This window comes from Pristiophorus japonicus, chromosome 17 (genome assembly GCF_044704955.1).
Source record: "Pristiophorus japonicus isolate sPriJap1 chromosome 17, sPriJap1.hap1, whole genome shotgun sequence".
NCBI lineage: Eukaryota > Metazoa > Chordata > Chondrichthyes > Pristiophoridae > Pristiophorus > Pristiophorus japonicus.
Window position 1 is genome coordinate 34,035,471 of NC_091993.1, and position 18,614 is coordinate 34,054,084.

The following is an 18,614-nucleotide window of genomic DNA, read 5'->3' on the forward strand; positions in this document are numbered from 1 at the left end:
CCTCATCGATTGTCCAACACTTAACCATTGTAGCTGAGATATGGTGGGTGACCGTGACGGAGGTTCGGCGAATGTTTGTAGCGGAGGAGCGGCGAGAGATTGTAGCGAAGGTGCGGCGAATGAGGGTACGGGGCCCAGAAGAGCTGAGGGCCCAGGGGCAGCTCGGGCCAGCCCACACTGCAATATGTGTGTGCACTAGGTCCGTGCAGTAGAGCAGGTCTCCAGTCGTCCTGGTTAACCCTTGCCACTGGATAAAGGCCTAGCTCTGTCGAGCCCGTGTGGTGATCTGGTGTGCAACGGTCACCACACGTTAAGAAAATCCAGGCACAGGCATCTTCCACCCCCTCAATTGGAGTTCAGGACTGGAACATCGGGTCCTTCATTGAAACATCTGTGAACTTGTGGAAGCAAGTCATCCTCGTTCAAGGGACCGCCTATGATGATGATGATGATTTAGTACGACATTATTTCAAAGAATAAGTACAATCTTCAGTGATAGATTGAATAATACAGGTCTCGCGGGCTGTCTGGGTGAGCAGCTGTGATGGGACATAGTTGGGTGGGGATTGTCATGGTGTTGGACAAGTAGAAACATGGAAACGTAGAAATTTACAGCGCAGAAGGAGGCCATTTCAGCCCATTGTGTCCGTGCCAGCCGACAAAGAGCCGCACGGCCCTCGGTCAGCAGCCCAGAAAGCAAATCATCCTCGTTCCAGGGACCGCCTGTGATTGTAGGTAACAGGCCTCTTATCGATTGTCCAACACTTGACCATTGTAGGTAACAGGCCCAGATCAGTCACTCATCTGAACACTTAGACTTTCTTACCCTTGGAGAAACAATTCTATTGATATTGTGATTTGAAAGGAGGAGAGATGGGGCAGAGGAGATGAAGTGAAGCCAATGGGGTAACAATGGCAGAAGCTGAAACACTGGCATTCCGATGCCTGTTATTTGTAGCTCACGGTAATCTCAAGAACCACCATTTTACGAAGTGCACAGATAACAAAAGTTGAGGTTTACCAGGAAGTGAGCAAACAGTGTGAATGTGTACCATGTTTGTCCCTCTAGTCCTACCCCGGTCAAGAAGTGGGAGCAGGAGCTCCAGTCCTTGGGGGAGAACAATGCTCGGCTCAGCACGGCATTGCAGGAGTCGACCAACAACGTGGAGCACTGGAAAAAACAGCTGCTGGATTGCAAGGAAGAGGGAGAGAAACTGCGGGAGAAGGTTAGTGACGCCCAAGGTGCAGACTCTACTGCTGTGTCACGGGTGGGCAGCACTGGTACTGACCCCACGGACCAGGAAAGTCCCAGGCTCCATCTATGGCCTTTGCTGAGTTCACAGATCACGAGCAGTGGGAATATCATAAATTGGCCTGGGCCAGGAGAATTCATCCAGCTCACCGTCCATCCACCTTTCCCAGAGACTGAGGGCCTGGCAATATTGGGCGATCAGACTCGGCCGAGAGGCTTCACCTCCTGCCTGGATGGACAGATCGAGGATCAAGTCCAGGAGAATTTCTGGTTGGTTCTCCAATCCGAACCCCTGAGGTTTGATGGTTCTGCCTCGGAGCACAGCTGGGGGAAGGACCGTGCCGGTGTTCCCAGCAACACCGTCAAAGAGAAGGGGAGGAAATGGGAGGGATACTTCCGGAGCACTGCCCAACGCTCCCACCCCCAACAAACCCCCCCTCCCCCAACTCCCCCTCACACCACCCTCACACCCAGCACCCTCCCCCTGCAGCCCCACCAACACCCTCCCCTTCCCCCCAACACCCCCTCAACCCCCCACAACACCCTCCCCCTCAACACGTTCCACTCCCCCCCAACACCTTCCCCTCCCCCCAACACCTTCCCCTCCCTCCCAAACATCCTCCCCCCACCACTAACCCCCAACACGCTCCCTTCCCCCAACACCCTCTCCCCAACACCCTCACCCCCCCAACGCCCTCCCCTCCCCCCAACATCCTCCCCTCCCCGCAACATGCTCCACTCTGCCCAACACCCGCTCCACTCCCCCCAACACCCACCCCTCCCCACCAACACCCTCCTCCTCCCAACACCCTCTCCCCCAACACCCTTCTCCCAAAACCCTCCCCTCCCCCCCAAACACCCTCCCACCAACACCCTCCCTCCCAACACCCTCACCCCAACATCTTCACCCCCCCAACATCTTCACCCCCCAACACCATCCCCTCCCCCAACACCCTCCCCTCCCCACAACACCCTCCCCTCCCCCCAACATGCTCCACCACCCCCAACACCCTGCCCTCCCCCCCCCCCCAACACCCTGCCCTCCCCCCCCCCAACACCCTGCCCTCCCCCCCCCAACACCCTGCCCTCCCCCCCCAACACCCTGCCCTCCCCCCCCAACACCCTGCCCTCCCCCCCAACACCCTGCCCTCCCCCCCAACACCCTGCCCTCCCCCCCAACACCCTTCCCTCCCCCCCAACACCCTGCCCTCCCCCCCCAACACCCTGCCCTCCCCCCCCAACACCCTGCCCTCCCCCCCAACACCCTGCCCTCCCCCCTAACACCCTGCCCTCCCCCCTAACACCCTGCCCTCGCCCCCTTACACCCTGCCCTCCCCCCCAACACCCTGCTCTCCCCCCCAACATCCTCCCCTCCCTTGCAATCCTCTCCCCTCCCCCCAACACCTTCACCTCCCCCAACACCCTCCCCAACACCCTCCCCCCCAACACACTCCCTTCCCCCCAACACGCTCCGCCCCCCAACACCCTCCTCTCCCTGCAACACCCTCCCCTCCCCCCCACACCCTCCCCTCCCCCCCAACACCCTCACCCCCTCCCCCACACCCAAAATCCCATCTCCAATCTTTTTATAATCAATAAACAAAAGTGTTCAAAGAAAATGGAATCAAAGGCCATCCTGTTAATGCCCCAATGATCTATCCAGAGTTGCACATGGTAGTGTCCTGGAGGATCCGGGGGGGGGGGGAGGGAGCTGTGACTCTGTGCTGTATTCCTGGGATTATTAGATGGCAGCTGACTGGGATTAGATGCACGAGGAGCCCAGGTTTCTCCTTTGGCTCCTCCAACACACTCCGGCTCACATCTCCAACATACCATTTACAACCCCATCACCCCTGTGCTCACTGACCTACATTGGTCCCCGGTTAAGCAACACTTCGATTTCAAAATTCTCATCCTTATCTTCAAATCCCTCAGTGGCCTCACCCCTCCCTATCTCTGTAATCTCCTCCAGCCCCACAACCCCCCGAGATATCTGCGCTCCTCTAATTCTGCCTCCCCTGAGCATCCCTGATTATAATCGCTCCACCATTGGTGGCCGTGCCTTCTGTTGGCTGGACCCCAAGCTCTGGAACTCCCTCCCTAAACCTCTCTGCCTCTCTCTCCTCCTTCAAGACGTTCCTTAAAATATACCTCTTTGACCGAGCTTTTGGTCCCCTGCGTTATTTCTCCTTAAGTGGCTCGGTCAGATTTTTATCGCATAATACTCCTGTGTCGTTGTTGTTGACTGTGTGAGGAGACGGGCCGTGGATTCCTCCTTTATCGTGTTTTCTCTCCCTCAGATTCTAGAGCTGGAGGCTCAATGTACCGACGTCAATCAGGAGAAGGAGAGGAACACACGACTGAGCCGCATGGTGAAGCAGCTGGAGGCTGAGATTAACAAGAAGGAGCAGGTTTGTGTTTTTATCCTGAACGGCAAGCCTAGTAATGTGAGGAATGGATTCATCAAAGAGCAATATCAGCCCTCCTCAGCCCCAGAAGCCCTCCCCCCAGCCCCAGAACCTCCCCTTGCCCCAGAACCCCATCCCTTGCCCCAGAACCCATCCCTCGCCCCAGAAGCCCTCCCCCCTCGCCCCAGAAGCCCTTCCCCCTCGCCCCAGAAGCCCTACCCCCTTGCCCCAGAAGCCCTCCCCCCTCGCCCCAGAACCCCCCTCTCACCCCAGAACCCCCCTCTCACCCCAGAACCCCCCCTCGCACCAGAACCCCTCTACCCTCATCCCAGAACCCCCCCTCCCCAGCCCCAGAACACCCCCCGCCCCTCTCGCCCCAGAACTCCTGGCCCCAGTTACTCATTGCTGAGGCTGGTGAGATGACAGTGAATTATTTAAACGATGATACATTGCTCGTGGTGTAAGGTGAGCTATCGATGTGGCTCCAGTCACTGACTCTTAAGATCATTATACGAGGTCGGTGGTGCAATCTATCAGGAAACAATATAAGGAGCAGCTAGTAAAGAAAGCCAGTCTATGGTGGCAATCGGTCAGGATCAGTCTCTCACCCTTTGGACCTGAGTTCAGATGCAGCTTCGGATGACGCGGCGAAGTTTCCTGGCTGTCAGCTGAGGACCGCCTTCTCACGCACGAGCCCACGATACAAAACTGCCCCAAAAGTCAAGAGTGTGATGGAATACTCTCCACTTGTCTGGATGAGTGCAGCTCCAACAACACTCAAGAAGCTCGACACCATCCAGGACAAAGCAGCCGCTTGATCGGCTTCCCATCCACCACCTTCAACACTCACTCCCTCCACCACCGGCGCATCGTGGCTGCAGTGTGTACCATCTACAAGATGCACTGCAACAACTCGCCAAGGCTTCTTTGGCAGCACCTCCCAAACCCGCGACCTCTACCACCTAGAAGGACAAGGGCAGCAGGCGCATGGGAACACCACCACCTCCACGTTCCCCTCCGAGTCACACACCATCCTGACTTGGAAATATATCAGCCGTTCCTTCATCGTCGCTGGGTCACAATCCTGGAACTCCCTCCCTAACAGCACTGTGGGAGCACCTTCACCACACGGAAGCACTGTGGGAGCACCTTCACCACACGGACTGCAGCTGTTCAAGGCGGCGGCTCACCACCACCTTCTCAAGGGCGATTAGGGATGGGCAATAAATGCTGGCTTTGCCAGCGACGCCCACATCCTGTGAATGAATAAATAAATAAATTGCCAATTGCACAGGTTGGTTGTGTGCTGGCAGAATGGGAGTCTCGCCTTTGGGGCCTGTGTTCGATATTGAGGCAGGGATCGGGGACTTTATCCCTTAGGGAGTGTGTTCGATACTGGGGCAGCGATCGAGAGGGGCTTTACCCCTTAGGGGAGTGTATTGTGCTGATGCTGGGTGAGCAAACATTCCCAGCACTAACCTTTCACCCCTCGATGAGCAGGAGGCAAGGGAGGTGAGTGTGATGTCAGTTCCCAGCAGACATCGGCAATCGTAGCAAGTACAGAGAGAATGGAATCGCACTAAATTAGCTGCTGGATATTCTTCAATGTTTGCTTTGTGAGTTTCCGAGGCGATGATATTAAACCCTGTCCACTTTAATATGAGCGCAGTATGTGAAGCTGCTGTGGGCTTGACAAGAGCCTCGCTCCTCCCACAATGTCTGCCGGCTGGATGTAACTAAAAAAAGGAAAAATTATTTTAGATTCGGATGATTTTTAGATCAGAATGGATTTGAAGTGTTTCCATGTCTCTCTCTTAGGCAGTCCCTTGTATCGAGGATGACTTGCTTCCACACCAAAAAGGGATGAGTTCACAGGTGTTCCACTGAGGGACCTGATATTCCAGGTCCCGAACTACATCCTGAAGGGTGGACGATGCATGTGCTTGGATTTTTTTAACGTGGGGTGACCGTTGCACACCAGCCACCACACGGGCTTGACAGAGTTAGGTCTTGGTCCAGTGGCAAGGATTAACCAAGACGACTGGAGACCAGCTCTGCTGCACGGACCGAGTGCGCATACATATAGAAACATAGAAACGTAGAAAATAGGTGCAGGAGTAGGCCATTCTGCCCTTCGAGCCTGCACCACCATTCAATAAGATCATGGCTGATCTTTCACCTCAGTACCCCTTTCCTGCTTTCTCTCCATACCCCTTGATCCCTTTAGCCATAAGGGCCACATCTAACTCCCTCTTGAATATATCCAACGAACTGGCATCAACAACTCTCTGCGGCAGGGAATTCCACAGGTTAACAACTCTCTGAGTGAAGAAGTTTCTCCTCATCTCAGTCCTAAATGGCTTACCCCTTATCCTTAGACTGTGTCCCCTGGTTCTGGACTTCCCCAACATCGGGAACATTCTTCCTGCATCGAACCTGTCCAGTCCTGTCAGAATTTTATATGTTTCTATGAGATCCCCTCTCATCCTTCTAAACTCCAGTGAATAAAGGCCCAGTCGATCCAGTCTCTCCTCATCTGTCAGACCAGCCATCCCGGAAATCAGTCTGGTGAACCTTCGCTGCAATCCTTCAATAGCAAGAACGTCCTTCCTCAGATTAGGAGACCAAAACTGAACACAATATTCCAGGTAAGGCCTCACTTACAACTGCAGTAAGACCTCCCTGCTCCTATACTCAAAACCCCTAGCTATGAAGGCCAACATACCATTTGCCGCCTTCACCGCCTGCTGTACCTGCATGCCAACTTTCAATGACTGATGTACCATGACACCCAGATCTCGTTGCACCTCCCCTTTTCCTAATTTGCCACCATTCAGATAATATTCTGCCTTCGTGTTTTTGCCTCCAAAGTGGATAACCTCACATTTATCCACATTATACTGCATCTGCCTTGCATTTGCCCACTCACCTAACCTGTCCAAGTCAGCCTGCAGCCTCTTAGCGTCCTCCTCGCAGCTCACAACGCCACCCAGTTTAGTGTCATCTGCAAACTTGGAGATATTACACTCAATTCCTTAATCTAAATCATTAATGTATATTGTAAATAGCTGGGGTCGCAGCACTGAGCCCTGCGGCACTCCACTAGTCACTGCCTGCCATTCTGAAAAGGATCCGTTTATCCCAACTCTCTGCTTCCTGTCTGCCAACCAGTTCTCTATCCACGTCAGTACATTACCCCCAATACCATGTGCTTTAATTTTGCACAACGATCTCTTGTGTGGGATATTGTCAAAAGCCTTTTGAAAGTCCAAATACACCACATCCACTGGTTCTCCCTTGTCCACTCTACTAGTTACATCCTCAACAAATTCCAGAAGATTTGTCAAGCATGATTTCCCTTTCATAAATCCATGTTGACTTGGACTGATCCTGTCACTGCTTTCCAAATGCGCTGTTATTTCATCTTTAATAATTGATTCCAACATTTTCCCCACTACCGATGTCAGGCTAACCGGTCTATAATTACCCGTTTTCTCTCTCCCTCCTTTTTAAAAAAGTGGTTTTACATTAGCAACTCTCCAGTCCATAGGAACTGGTCCCGAGTCGCTAGACTGTTGGAAAATGATCACCAATGCATCCACTATTTCTAGGGCCACTTCCTTAAGTACTCTGGGATGCAGACTATCAGGCCCCGGGGATTTATCGGCCTTCAATCCCATCAATTTCCCTAACACAATTTCCTGCCTAATAAGGATATCCTTCAGTTCCTCCTTCTCACTAGTATCGCAGTGTGGGCTGGCCCGTGCTGCCCCAGGGCCCTCGCCTCTTCTGGGCCCCGAACTCACGCCTCTCCTGGGCGCCGATCACATCGCTCTACAATCTCTCGCCACTCCTTCGCCCCGACCTCGCCGCTCCTGCTGTACTTGCCCACGCTCCAATCACCGACCTGGATCAATCCAGTTGCCTTCTTCACTGCCATTGCCCTCCTGCACTGGCTCGCGCTGCTCCCTGAAGTGGTATGCCACCACACTGCTCCCAGGGGCCGCTCGCCTTTTATGGCCCCGACCTGCCGCTGGTGTTCTCTCACAGGTCGGGGCCGCCATGTACACACGAGCTCACTGCTGAGACTCTGGCTTTAACCCTGTGCTGAGTGCAGGGATGTGATTGATGGCATCTCACTGGTGCGGGGTGACTGGCGGAGCTGGGACTATATTTTCGGAAGTGGTGTGCACCGGTTTAGTGAGAGACGGGCGGAGGACCCTCAAGGGCCATCTGTATCTCAGGGCGTGGGGCTTAATGGACAAACGTGATTGGCAGGCGGCCTCGCACCACATGTGACTGTTTAAAAATTATTTCATTAAAAAAAATGTTCAGATGTTAAAACTGAACGAGGAAGCTGCATCACGTTGCCATGGGAACCAGGCGGCTTCACATTAATATCTTCTGACCTCCAGCGTGATCCCACCACTATTCACATCTTCCCCTCCCCTCTCAGCATTCTGAAGGGATCGCTCCCTCCGTGACACCCTGGTCCATTCCGCAGTCACGCCCAGCACCCCCTCCCCTTCCCACGGCACCTTCCCGTGCAAGCGCAGGAGATACAACACCTGCCCTTTTATCTCCTCCCTTCCCACCATCCAGGGCCCCAGGTGAAACAGCGATTTACTTGTACTTCTTGCAATTTAGTATACTGTATTCACCGCTCACAATGCGGTCTCCTCTACATTGGGGAGACCAAGCCTAGATTGGGTGACCGCTTTGTTGAACACCTCCGTTCAGTCCGTAAGCGTGACCCTGAGCTTCCGGTCGCCTGTCACTTTAATTCCCCGCTCCACTCCCACTCTGACCTCTCCGTCCTCGGCCTCCTACACTGTTCCAATGAAGCTCAACGCAAGCTCGAGGAACAGCATCTCATTTTTCGATTAGATACTTCACAGCTTTCCCATGCTTTTGTCCGCATGCCTGACACAAGACTCCCAAAGCAAGCGCTCTACTCGGAACTCCTACATGGCGAGCAAGCCCCAGGTGGGCAAAGGAAACATTTCAAGAACACCCTCAAAGCCTCGCTGATAACATGCAACATCCCCACTGACACCTGGGAGTCCCTGGCCAAAGACCGCCCTAAGTGGAGGAAGTGCATCCGGGAGGGCGCTGAGCACCTCAAGTCTCGATCGGCGAGAGCATGCAGAAAACAAGTGCAGGCAGCGGAAGAAGCGTGCGGCAAACCTGTCCCACCCACCCTTTCCTCCAACCACTGTCTGTCCCACCTGTGACAGAGACTGTAATTCCCGTATTGGACTGTTCATTCACCTGAGAACTCACTTTTGGAGTGGAAGCAAGTCTTCCTCGATTTTGAGGGACTGCCTATGATGATGATGATAATTACAGCCTTCCGCACTCAACACAGTGCAACAATCTCAGACCATAACCTCTGCTCCCAATTTCTGGGACAGCGGGGCTGGTAATGATTCTCCCAGCACCATCCCCTGCTGTCATTTAATCACGAGAAAAAGATGAGTGAAGACAAACATAGGTCCCTTGCAGTCGGATTCAGGTGAATTTATAATGGGGAACAAAGAAATGGCAGACCAATTGAACACGTACTTTGGTTCTGTCTTCACAAAGGAAGACACAAATAACCTTCCGGATGAACTAGGGGACCGAGGGTCTAGTGGGAAGGAGGAACTGAAGGATATCCTTATTAGTCGGGAAATTATGTTAGGGAAATTGATGGGATTGAAGGCCGATAAATCCCCAGGGCCTGATAGTCTACATCCCAGAGTACTTAAGGAAGTGGCCCTAGAAATAGTGGATGCATTGGTGATAATTTTCCAACAGTCTATCGACTCGGGATCAGTTCCTATGGACTGGAGAGTCGCTAATGTAACACCACTTTTTAAAAAAGGAGGGAGAGAGAAAACGGGTAATTATAGACTGGTTAGCCTGACATCGGTGGTGGGGAAAATGTTGGAATCAATCATTAAGGATGAAATAGCAGCGCATTTGGAGAGCAGTGATAGATTGGTCCAAGTCAGCGTGGATTTATGAAAGGGAAATCATGCTTGACAAATCTTCTGGTATTTTTTTAAGGATGTAACTAGTAGAGTGGACAAGGGAGAACCAGTGGATGTGGTGTATTTGGACTTTCAAAAGGCTTTTGACAAGGTCCCACACAGGAGATGGTGTGCAAAATTAAAGCACATGGTATTGGGGGTAATGTACTGACGTGGATAGAGAACTGGTTGGCAGACAGGAAACAGAGAGTCGGGATTAACGGGTCCTTTTCAGAATGGCAGGCAGTGACTTGCGGAGTGCCGCAGGGCTCAGTGCTGGGATCCCAGCTCTTCACAATATATATTAATGATTTAGATGATGGAATTGAGTGTAATATCTCCAAGTTTGCAGATGACACTAAACTGGGTGGCGGTGTGAGCTGTGAGGAGGACGCTAAGAGGCTGCAGGGTGACTTGGTCAGGTTAGGCGAGTGGGGAAATACATGGCAGATGCAGTATAATGTGGATAAATGTGAGGTTATCCACTTTGGGGACAAAAACATGAAGGCAGAATATTATCTGAATGGCGGCAGATTAGGAAAAGGGGAGGTGCAGCGAGACCTGGGTGTCATGGTTCATCAGTCATTGAAAGTTGGCATGCAGGTACAACAGACAGTGAAAAAGGCAAATGGTATGTCGGCTTTCATAGCAAGGGGATTTGAGTTTAGGAGCAGGGAGGTCTTACTGCAGTTGTACAGCGCCTTGGTGAGGCCCCACCTGGAATATTGTGTTCAGTTTTGGTCTCCTAATCTGAGAAAGGACGTTCTTGCTATTGAGTGAGTGCAGCGAAGGTTCACCAGACTGATTCCAGGGATGGCTGGACTGACATATGAGGAGAGACTGGATCAACTGGGCCTTTATACACTGGAGTTTTGAAAGATGAGAGGGGATCTCATAGAAACATATAAGATTCTGACTGCACTGGACAGGCTAGATGCGGGAAGAATGTTCCCAATGTTGGGGAAGTCCAGAACCAGGGGACACAGTCTAAGGATAAGGGGCAGGCCGTTTAGGACTGAGATGAGGAGAAACTTCTTCACTCAGAGAGTTGTTAGCCTGTGAAATTCGATATGGCCCTTACGGCTAAAGGGATCAAGGGGTATGGAGAGAAAGCAGGAAAAGGGTACTGAAGGAATGATCAGCCATGATCTTATTGAATGGTGGTGCAGGCTCGAAGGGCCGAATGGCCTACTCCTGCACCTATTTTCTATGTTTCTATTCCTTCCCTTTCGTTCTTCCCTCCCCTCCTCCTCATACTTGCTTAAAATCTGTTACATCTCTAACTGTTTCCAGTTCTGATGAAAGGGCATCGACCTGAACCGTTGACTCTGTTCCTCTCTCCACAGATGCTGCCCGACCTGCTGAGTATTTCCAGCAATTTCTGTTTTTTATTTAAGATTTCTAGCATCCGCAATATTTTGCCTTTTACAAGAAGGGTGCGTTTGATTGGCTAAGATGTAATATTGATGGTTACTGATATCACCGGAGCAATTCTGTCCACTTTACGTTCCAGACATTTCTACACATCGCACTGAGAAACTGGCTGCACGCCCAGGGGGCGCGGGACCTCGGCGAAGCGTTTGCGGAAACCCATTTCTGTTCTTAATTTCCACAGGAGTTGCAGAGGTTGAGGGAAGAGGCGCAGGTTATTCCCCAACTCATGGAGCAGTGCGAGGCCTTCCGGGAACGTTTACAGGTACAGCAGGAGAGCTCTGGGGAGCGGGGGAGGGAGCTCTGTGGAGCAGGGGTTGGCGAGAGGGCGCGGAGGGAGAGAAGTGGGGGTTGGGGAGGGGAGGGGAGGGGGAGGAGGAGCGAGCGCTGAAGGGGTGCCAGGAAACAGTAGCAGTGTCAGCGGCTAACGGTCACCCTCCGGCCTGTGGCTCCGGGTCCGGCCTCAGCAGCTTCAGACAAGGGGGAGTTCTCCCCCTACCCCCGGTGTCCTGGGGCCAATAGTTATCCCTCAACAAACATCACTTAAACAGATTATCTGGTCATTATCACATTGCTGTTCGTGGGGGCTTGCTGCGCACATATGGGCTTCTGCATTTACCTAGTACACAACAGTCACTACACTTAGAAAGTAATTTATTGACTGTAAAGCGTTTGGGATGTTCTGAATTCATGAAAGGTTCTATAATACAGTAATACAAATGTTTTCTGTCCTTCTCACTGCCAGAGGCAGCAGGAGCGCAGCTATATCTGAGCCCCAGGACTGGTGTTAGAGACCGCTCGGCAATAGGGAGCATGACTAACAAGCTCTTTCTAACTCACGCTCTGCCTCTCTCTCATTGTCTCTCTCTGTCTGTGTGTGTGTGTATCTATCTCTGTCTCTGTCTCTCTCTCATTGTCTCTGTCTTTCTCTGTCTCTTTCTCTGTCTTTCTCTCTCTGTCTCTCTCTCTTTCTTTCTCTCCCGGGCATGTTTGGAACTGAGAGTTTAAACTGAGCGATCCAATTTATGACACCTGTATGATTTGTTTTGCTGTTACTTGAGACCGGGCATTCCGATTTCAGTGCTGTCTCGGGGTGGATCGTGTTTTGAAGAAGCAGCCATCAGAGCACTTCGAATTACACATACACAACGGACCCAGAACCAAACCAGTCCTGTCGGCGATTTGGTTGCAATTCCAGTTTTAAATTCCCTTTTAGTTAATCTCAAAGAGTTTGTCAGTTGTATCAAGTCTGTAATCCTAGATCTTTCTCACAGTAGCACCTGTCCCCAGAGATAAACTGTATTCAGGGCACTGCAGAATTTGACAGCCTGTGTACCCGACCCAGATACCAGGTTCGGCACAGTATGTGTACCCTCCCAGTCTGGTATTTATCAGAATTCAGTAGGGTCTCAGCCCAGGTCCCCACTGATGATCGAGGGTGAACACAAAGGATTTTGTGCAATGAATCCCGCCCTTATACGGTCATGGAGGGGGGGCGGGGGGAAGAGGAGGGCTGAGCTGAAAACAGAACCATTTCTAACCGCGGTTTACACAACACCCTGAAGGCGCTTTTGAGGACTCGTATTCCAGGGATCGTGGGTTCAAATCCCACCAGGGCAATTTGAGAATATCAATTCAGTTCTTTTTAAAAATCTGGAAATAAAAATCTGGGATTTGTAAAAGTGAGCAGGAAGCTGTCGGATTGTCTTAGGAAAGGAAAGCTGCCGCCCTTACCCGGTCTGGCCTATAGGTGACTCCAGTCCCACACCAACATGGTTAACTCTTAACTGCCCAGTGAAATGGCTCAACGAGACACTCAGTTGTAACAAACCGCTACAAAGAATAACTGCAGTGGTTCCAGAAGGCGGCTCACCGCCACCTTCTCTGGGCGATTAGAGATGGTCAATAAATGCCAGCGACGCCCACATCCCAGGAACAAATACAAAAAAAGTAAGGAGAAAAAAATGGATTTTTCTTTTAAAAGCCTCTTGGCACTAGTTTCCAGCCCAGTCTGTAACACACGCACATTCATCTGGGACTCCCTCCCTAAACCTCTCCACCTCCCTTTCCTCCTTCAAGATGCTCCTTAAACCTACATCTTTGGCCAAGCTTTTAGTCACCTGCCTTAATTTCTACTTATGCGACTCGGTGTCAATTTTTTTGTCTTATTAAACTGCTGTGAAGCGCCTTGAGACGTTTCACTACGTTAAAGGTGCTATATAAATACAAGTTGTTGTTGTAATAATTTTGTGCAGCATGTTCTCGCATTGCACCCCGCTGACCCTGACCCCTCCCTGACCCTGACTCCTCCCTGTCCCTGACCCCTCACTAACCTCGACCCCTCTCTGACCCCTCACTAACCTTGACCCCTCGATGACCTTGACCCCTCACTAACCTTGACCCCTCCTGACCCCTCACTGACCTTGACCCCTCACTGACCTTCCCTGACCCCTCACTAACTGACCCCTCCCTGACCTTGACCCCTCACTAACTCTGACCTCTCCGGTTTCAGGCCGCCGAGAATACAAACGCGGATCTGGAGAAGAAGGCTCAGTTGCTGCAGACGGATGTTGAGGAAAGCCGCCAGCAACAGGGGAAGCTCCGGGCCCAGCTCTCCGCCTTCCTGCAAATCCTGGATGGCAAAATTGACGAGCTTCACGGATTCCGACAAGGACTGGCCAAACTGGGGCTGGACAACTGAGGCGTCGGGTCAGCGGCGGGGGCCGGGGGGCAAATTGTGACACACGATTACCAGAATGTTCCACATGTGGCTGCTGCGTCACCGTGTCCATGGGGTTCAGAGGTCGGCCTGCCCGTGGGGTTCAGAGGTCGGCCTGTCGGTGGGGTCACTAGTTGCCATGGGGACACTGTGTGGGGGTCACTGGTTGCCATGGGGACACTTTGGTTGCCCAGAAAATGAAGTAAGTTCCTCGAGTGAGTGTTGCCAATTCCGCCTGGAGTTCTCCTGGGGGTCTCTCAGGCCTCCGGCCTGGTCAGCCTTTGACTGTCTCCAATATTTTTATAATTAATAAACAAAAATGAAGGAATAACACGCCATTTATTTTAACGACTCGATGATTTTTCTCCGGTGTTTGCTCGTCCGGGAGATTAATCTTTAATTCCTGGAGACTCCAGGCCAGCCCTGGGGAGTTGGCAACTCCGAGTGAGGCCAAAGCCTGTGAACCCGGTTTTTAATGTTCATTTCTTACTGCCAAGGAATAAATATTAACGTTATATTTTAGAACTCTAATTGGCTGGTGTTTTCTGTGCGGGGTGAACCGGGCCTTGGGTCCTTGGCGGGGCCATGCCTAGAGGATGCTCTCTCTGGTCCCGGGCCAGCACCTCACTTGCTCGGCCCGAACCCCGACATTAATCGGGAATCGGACGGAGCGGGAGTTTTAGGTTGTGTGTTGGAGAGAAGGGGAGCTGCTGAGATTCCCAGTAACCCCGGGAATTGTTGTCTGATCTTTCCCCAAAATCGGCCATTCCCAGTAAAACCCTTCCTACCGCGTGTCCGAACTCAGCATCACTGTTGTCTGTAATTCCCGTATTCGACGGAACAGTCACCTGAGAACTCACTTTTAGAGTGGGAGCAAGTCTTCCTCCATTCTCAGGGACTGCCAATGATGATGTTTAATCGCCCCTCTCCCATACACAGTGATGTGAAAGAGGCCAGAATTCGAGGTTACAGAGATAGGGAGGGGTGTAGTGGCTGGAGGGAGTTACAGAGATAGGGAGGGGTGGAGGGCTGGAAGGGGTTACAGAGATAGGGAGGGGTGTGGGGCTGGAGGAGGTTACAGAGATAGGGAGGGGTGTAGGGGCTGGAGGAGGATACAGAGATAGGGAGGGGTGTAGTGGCTGGAGGGAGTTACAGAGATAGGGAGGGGTGGAGGGCTGGAAGGGGTTACAGAGATAGGGAGGGGTGTGGGGCTGGAGGAGGTTACAGAGATAGGGAGGGGTGTAGGGGCTGGAGGAGGATACAGAGATAGGGAGGGGTGTAGTGGCTGGAGGGAGTTACAGAGATAGGGAGGGGTGGAGGGCTGGAAGGGGTTACAGAGATAGGGAGGGGTGTGGGGCTGGTGGGGGTTACAGAGATAGGGAGGGGTGTAGGGGCTGGAAGAGGTTACAGAGATAGGGAGGGGTGTAGGGCTGGAGGGGGTTACAGAGATAGGGAGGGGTGTAGGGGCTAGAGGAGGTTGCAGAGATAGGGAGGGGTGTAGGGGCTGGAGGAGGTTACAGAGATTGGGAGGGATGTAGGGCTGAAGGGGGTTACAGAGATAGGGATGGGGTGTAGGGGCTGGAAGGGGTTACAGAGATATGGAGGGGTGTAGGGGCTAGAGGAGGTTGCAGAGATAGGGAGGGTTTTAGGGGCTGGAGGTGGTTATAGAGATTGGGAGGGGTGTAGGGGCTGGAGGAGGTTACAGAGATTGGGAGGGGTGTAGGGCTGGAGGGGGTTACAGAGATAGAGAGGGGTGTAGGGGCTGGAGGGGGTTACAGAGATAGGGAGGGGTGTAGGGGCTAGAGGAGGTTGCAGAGATAAGGAGGGGTGTAGGGGCTGGAGGGGGTTACAGAGATATGGAGGGGTGTAGGGGCTAGAGGAGGTTGCAGAGATAGGGAGGGGTGTAGGGGCTGGAGGAGGTTACAGAGATTGGGAGGGGTGTAGGGGCTGGAGGGAGTCACAGAGATAGTGAGGGGTGTAAGGGCTGGAGGAGGTTACAGAGATAGATGGAGGGATTTGAAAACAAGGATGAGAATTTTAAATTCGAGGTGTTGCTGGACCGGGAGCCAATGTAGGTCAGCCAGCACAGAGGGGTGATGGGTGAGCGGGACTTGGTGCAAGGTAGGACACGGGCAGCCGAGATTTGGATGAGTTGATGGTTACGGAGGGTAGAAGGTGGGAGGCCCGCCAGGAGAGCTTTGGACTAGTTAGGTCTAAAGGTAACAAAGGCATGGATGTGCTGAGGCAGGGTCAGAGACAGGCGATATTCTGGAGGTGGAGGTAGGCAGTCTTGATGATGGAGCGGATATGTGGTCAGAACTAGAACCTCATGCTGGGGCAGGAGCTGTGACACCCCTTACCTCTGTCCGGGAAGTTAGCAATTGAAACTACCACCTTGAATTAATAGTAAACAGTTTACAATGCCTATAATGTCCACCTCTCTTCCCCCCCTTCCCCGTGACCCAATCGACACAACCTGGTTTGTGTTTCTCTGGGACTTAAACCATTGTAAGTTGGATCTCAGTTCATAGAAATTTCAGAACCTCAATTCAGCATCTCTTGTGGGTCCACAGGTACAAATACCAGAATGTGAGGGTGTGATCGAGCGGGGAGCCGGGGAGATTGGTGATTGCAGCAATTGGAATGTGTCTTGCTCAGCGTTACAGCACCAACTGTTTCTGCTGTGAACGGGGGTGGAGGGAGAAAAGGTGTTAAAAATAATTATGTGTATTGGAGCTACCCTCGGTGAGAGATTCTGTTGCTATAACAACGGCAGTTTCTAGGGCTTCGGCTGCACTGGCTGCTTAATCTCGCAAGGTTCACTTTGCAGCATAGTACCGGCACTGCCGACAGCGACAGTGAGGGAACCACAGATCCAGTGCCCCCATCACCCAGTCCCCGCCCCCATTCCGCACTCCCGTCACCCACTCCCCGTCCCCTTCACTCTGTCACTGACCCTTCACCCGGTCAGTTACCGCGTTACCCCCTCCCTCCGTCTTGCAAGAGGCGATCAGACAATGTCAGCGTTACATTGTCACTCGGTCAGAATCCCAAACTCCCTCCCTAACAGCACTGTCGGAGCACCTTCACCACACGGACTGCAGCGGTTCAACAAGGCGGCTCACCATCACCTTCTCCAGGGGGACTAGGCACGGGCAATAAATGCCAGTCTTGCCAGCAACACCCACAAACTGAGAATTCTTTTTTTAAATTGATTTATTAGCTACTTTCCGTTCCTGACTCTTGGATTACAATCCCTCCGATAGACGCAGCTGTTCCATGTTCCTCGCCCAAGGAGCATGATCTTCATCAGCGTAGAATCGATGTTGACAGGGAATGCGACTGTGAGGGGCTTCACAGCAAACATGCTGCTACCGACATTGTCCAGCAGGCAGCACTTCCAGCAAGCAGGAGCAGCAACCCTGGCTGGATTTCCCCTCCCGAGCCCAGGGACACCGACCGCTTCCCCCAACTGACACAGCTCCCTCAGTAGGGTGGATAAGGGGGAACCAGTGGATGTGGTGTATTTGAATTTCCAAAAGACATTCGATAAGGTGCCACATAAAAGGTTATTACACAAGATAAGAGCTCGTGTATTAGATAAGAGGTAATGTATTAGCATGGATAGAGATTTGGTTAACGGACAGAAAACAGAGTAGGGATAAAAGGGTCTTTTTCAGGTTGACAGGCTGTAACTAGTGGGGTGCCTCAAGGTTTGGTGCTGGGGCCTCAGCTATTTACAATCTATATTAATGACGTAGATGAAGAGAATGAGTGTAATGTATGTAAGTTTGCTGATGATACAAAGCTAGGAGGACACACAGTCTGCAAAGGGATATAGATAGACTACGTGAGTGAGCAGTAAGGTGGCAGATGGAGTATAATGTGGGGAAATGTGAGGTTATTCACTTTGGTAGGAAGAATAGAAAAACAATATTTTTTAAATGGTGAGAAACTTTTAAATGTTGGTGTTCAGAGAGATTTGGGTGTCCCTTGTGCAAGGAACACAGAAAGCGAGCATGCAGGTACAGCAAGCAATAAGGAAGGCAAATGGCATGTTGGCATTTATTGCAAGGGGGTTGGAGTATTAAGAGTAAGGAAGTCTTGCTACAATTGTACAGGGCCCTAGTGAGACCACACCTGGACTACTGTACACAGTTTTGGTCTCCTTATCTAAATAAAGATATACTTGCCTTGGAGGTGGTGCAACGAAGGTTCGCTGGATTGATTCGGGATGAGAGGGCTGTCTTATGGTGAGAGATTGTGTAGAATGGGCCTGTGCTCTCTGGAGTTTAGAAGAATGAGAGGTGATCTCATTGAAACCTACAAGATTCTGAGGGGGATTGACAGGGGAAATGCTGAAAGGATGATTCCCCTGGCTGAAGCTGGTGTGATTAATACTGGGGGGGGGGGGGGGATTAATACTGAGGCGGATTGCGACAAAATGCAAGAAGATATAAATAAACTTGCAGAATGGGCATGTAATTGGCAAATTAATTTCAATATAGGAAAGTGTGAGGTGGTGCATTTTTGGAGCAAGAATAAGGAGCCCACATAATCCTTGGATATTAAGAGTGTAAATGGGGTCCCGGCAGAGGGACCTGGGGGTACAGATACACAAATCACTAAGTAGTGACTCAGGTCAATAAGGCCATAAAAAGATGAATAAAGCACTGGGGTTCATTTCTAGAGAGAGAGAATCGAAAAGAAGAGAAGTTATGTTAAACTTGTCTAGGACCTTAGACCACACGGAATACTGCGTACAGAATAATGAGCTCACATAATCCTTG

The 18,614-nt window shown here is 51.7% G+C and overlaps 1 protein-coding gene across 4 annotated transcripts in view; it reads left to right on the plus strand.

Moving 5' to 3' along the window:
• The window catches only part of homer2 (homer scaffold protein 2), a 48,740-nt gene extending 34,391 nt beyond the window's left edge, over window positions 1–14,349 (plus strand). For all 4 annotated transcript variants that reach the window (XM_070858620.1, XM_070858622.1, XM_070858619.1 and 1 more), the window contains 4 exons: window positions 1,070–1,226; window positions 3,553–3,663; window positions 11,290–11,370; window positions 13,618–14,349. In XM_070858620.1, coding sequence (XP_070714721.1) covers window positions 1,070–1,226; window positions 3,553–3,663; window positions 11,290–11,370; window positions 13,618–13,806 — 538 coding nt within the window. In that variant the 3' untranslated portion in view covers window positions 13,807–14,349. The remainder of the gene's footprint in view (window positions 1–1,069; window positions 1,227–3,552; window positions 3,664–11,289; window positions 11,371–13,617) is intronic.
• Window positions 14,350–18,614: the final 4,265 nt, after the last annotated feature.